The sequence below is a fragment of the Centruroides sculpturatus genome, unplaced genomic scaffold, assembly GCF_000671375.1.
Source record: "Centruroides sculpturatus isolate CEXI.00-Female unplaced genomic scaffold, Cexi_2.0 scaffold1550, whole genome shotgun sequence".
NCBI lineage: Eukaryota > Metazoa > Arthropoda > Arachnida > Scorpiones > Buthidae > Centruroides > Centruroides sculpturatus.
This window is the reverse complement of record NW_019385857.1, coordinates 72,639-75,905: the sequence shown is the minus strand read 5'-3', so window position 1 is coordinate 75,905 and position 3,267 is coordinate 72,639. Positions and strand designations below refer to the sequence as shown.

Here is a 3,267-nt window from a genome sequence, read left to right as displayed (position 1 = left end):
TATATATACTTTCCGCCGTCCAGCGCCACGCTACGGAGAGTTTAGGCGAGTAAGTTGAGTTTACTATCGTCTGTACAGTATGTAAATTAGGTACCGTAAGTCTAATACAGCACTGTAATTTTATACATTTCTTGTGAAAAAAACATTTCTTATTCAACGGCCATAAAAATTATTTATAGTAATGATGTCTCCAAAGTTCAACAAAGTTTTTGCAGAAAAATAACTTATCAGAAATTGTGCCTGCCATTTGGTGCAGTGCTCCGCGACGAAAACAAGCTTAAGCAATGGCGACATCAAACAGTGCACACTCGGTAAGTAATCCTACAATTTTTTGTTTATAGCATAGTTTATATGGATTATTCCCAAAAAAATATACGTATTTTGGAAATGTTGAGTCGAATTAGTCTAGGAATTGATTAATTTTATAGAAGAAAACCTTTCAAACAGCCGTAGTCCGTAAACTTCACGTGTCGGGCTGTGATTGGCAAGGACTCGTACAAAATGGATTCATAAAGAACGGAACGTATCTACCGTGTTATAGGGGGGTCGACTGTACTAATAAAACCAAACGCGAGCACAAGCAGATATGCATAACAGTCGTGGGAAGAATTCGAGTGTCAGCTGGATGTGTGTACCTCCTTGTGCTGTATGACATGAGGAGATACAGAAGTTGTAATGAGAAAATATGAAACTTGGGCAGTTTTCGAATGTTTTAATGTACATTTCAACATTCTCGAATAATAATTAACATAATTACATTATTTTTGGAAGCTCCTGTATATATGTGTATACACACACACACACATATATATATATATATGACTATAACTATATATTTTCAAAATTAACATTTATAATAATATAAATGAATAAAAATAAAAATTATTAGATGTTTAATTTTCTCTTATGTACTTATTACAAAAACATATAATAATTACCTGAAGCAATTTCATATTAGTTGGAAAGTCTCCTTCCATTAAGCGATCCCTTATTAATCTAAAAAATAAATGAGTAATAATAAAAAATAAATAATGCGTCTTTATTACTTTAATAAATAAATACACACACACACACACACACACACTATTTATACCTATAAAAATATAATTAAACTAAAAAAACTAAAAAATAAAACTGCTTTCTTGGAGTTTAAAAAAGTTTAATTTCTAGTATTTTCAGGTATGTAACAAACACTAAAATACCAAAATAGTAAATATTTTTTAAACTCTAAGAATTTAGTTTTATTCTTTAGCTTTGAGGTATTTTTTATTAGATTTTTACTCACTATTATTATAATAAAATTGAAAATTTTGAATACAGTTTCAATTTTAAGATCATAATGGAAAATTAAAATAAATAAAAGATTATTATAAAAAAAATTTACAATTTTTGATTTATTTGATTAAAAACATCATAGTGTACTGCAAGCTTGTATCTTACATCACTATCTCATGATTGGATATCATATCAGAATTTCTATACTGGTCAATCACTAACACAAACTAGTCAATATGCTATACATTACTCTAAAGAAATAGATCTTTTTCAGAAAATTATACAGCATTACATTTATTTATTTTTACCAAACAAAGGCAATAACTTTCGTATCATGTATCTTGAATGAATATTTGACTGACCATGAGTTACATTTATTAACATATGTAATATATTATAGTCAAGCCTGCAATAATGGTCTTTTTTGAGGAATGTTTCTTTTTGGAACAAAAACAATGGTCATTCCAACAATTGCCCCAGCAACTATAAATCCCATTTTTTTTTAATCTCTTAATTATGACTATGACTACTACTCTGAAATAATGCACTATATAAAATTATTGATAAGACAAAGTTTGACTATTGGCTTTTCACACATTTAGTGAACTTGGCTATAAATGTAAAAAATAAAATTCTTCTTAAAAAACCATCAAGGACTAACTACATTTAAAATTGTAGGCTGTTGCAAAAAAAATTTTGTACAAAACGTCCTCCTCTAATGTGCAGAGAACTCCTAAAACACACATAGATCCATCTTTTATTGTAGGCTATGAGCTATTTTAAAATGTGTCAAAAAAGAAAAAAATAATAATAATGAACAGTGTCTTCTGCTGGTAGTGATGATATAATTTCAACACCAAACACTATCTATCAAACACTAATTATACTTTACATGTTTAAGAAGAATTTTAAGATATGTTTATTTAATTAACATTGCAGGCAGAGGACACTTTTTTAAAACACTTATTAATATAGATCATAGTCTACAATAAAAGATTGATCTATGTACATTTTTAAAGTTATTTGAATGTTACAGAAGCACTTTGTAGAAAATCACAAATTTTGTACAAATGTTAAAAATAATAAATTGATTTAAGTTTTCTTTCACTTTATACAATCCATACAACATGTAATTTTCAACAAAGGTCATATTTAAGTTCCTGTTAGTGGCCACTGTTCAGAGATTTAACTGTATATTTATTGTAAATATTAAATAAAAATTAGGTTAAAAATAATCAAGTGCTATATACAAATAATTATAAATATTAATATTCATTTTAAATTGACAGATCATAAATATATTCAGTTTAATTATAAAAAATATACTAAATATATTAAAGATCTGATGAGTCAAAGTATTTGATTTAAAATTATTAATGCATGATAATAAGCAAAAGCTAAACTGAAAATTTGTTTGCTCATTAATAACTTTACTGACTTAAATTGATTAGTAGAGCTGATAATGGTGTTAACTATCTTGACAAAGATATGAATAGACCAGAAATACTAACTAATAGAATGTCCACTATTATTATTATGTTGGGTTTCGTGAGTTATACTCGGTTCACACCGGTGGCTGTGTACTATGCCAGACCAGAGTCAAGGCATAGCAACCAAAACAAAACTAAAATTAAATAAGTGTGTCAGTGTGTGTGTCTGTATTCACGAATTTCCTAACAATGTGACATGTATTCAATATAGTGGCCTTCTGTAGTGTGATGTATGTATTTCTACTCAATTGTAATGTTCCCAGGCTTTTGTGTAGTGTGTGTGGTATCACACCTGTACAGGAGAGAACAACAGGTACAATAAGCACCCTATCCATCCTCCACAGATGCCTTATTTCCTGGGCGAGTTCTGTGTACTTGCTAATGTTTTCAGTGCATATGTTTTGTACATTGTGAGTGTTTGGAATGGATATGTCTATAATGTATGTGATTTTATTGTGTTTGTCAATGAGTGTGATGTCTGGTCTGTTGTGGTAAATTGTTT

At 28.7% G+C, this 3,267-nt stretch overlaps 1 protein-coding gene across 1 annotated transcript in view; it reads right to left on the bottom strand.

Annotated features, from left to right (window-relative positions):
- The window catches only part of LOC111642553 (TBC1 domain family member 13-like), a 22,156-nt gene that overhangs the window by 2,612 nt on the left and 16,277 nt on the right, over positions 1 to 3,267 (bottom strand). The window contains exon 9 of the mRNA XM_023388910.1: positions 939 to 996. Coding sequence (XP_023244678.1) covers positions 939 to 996 — 58 coding nt within the window. The remainder of the gene's footprint in view (positions 1 to 938; positions 997 to 3,267) is intronic.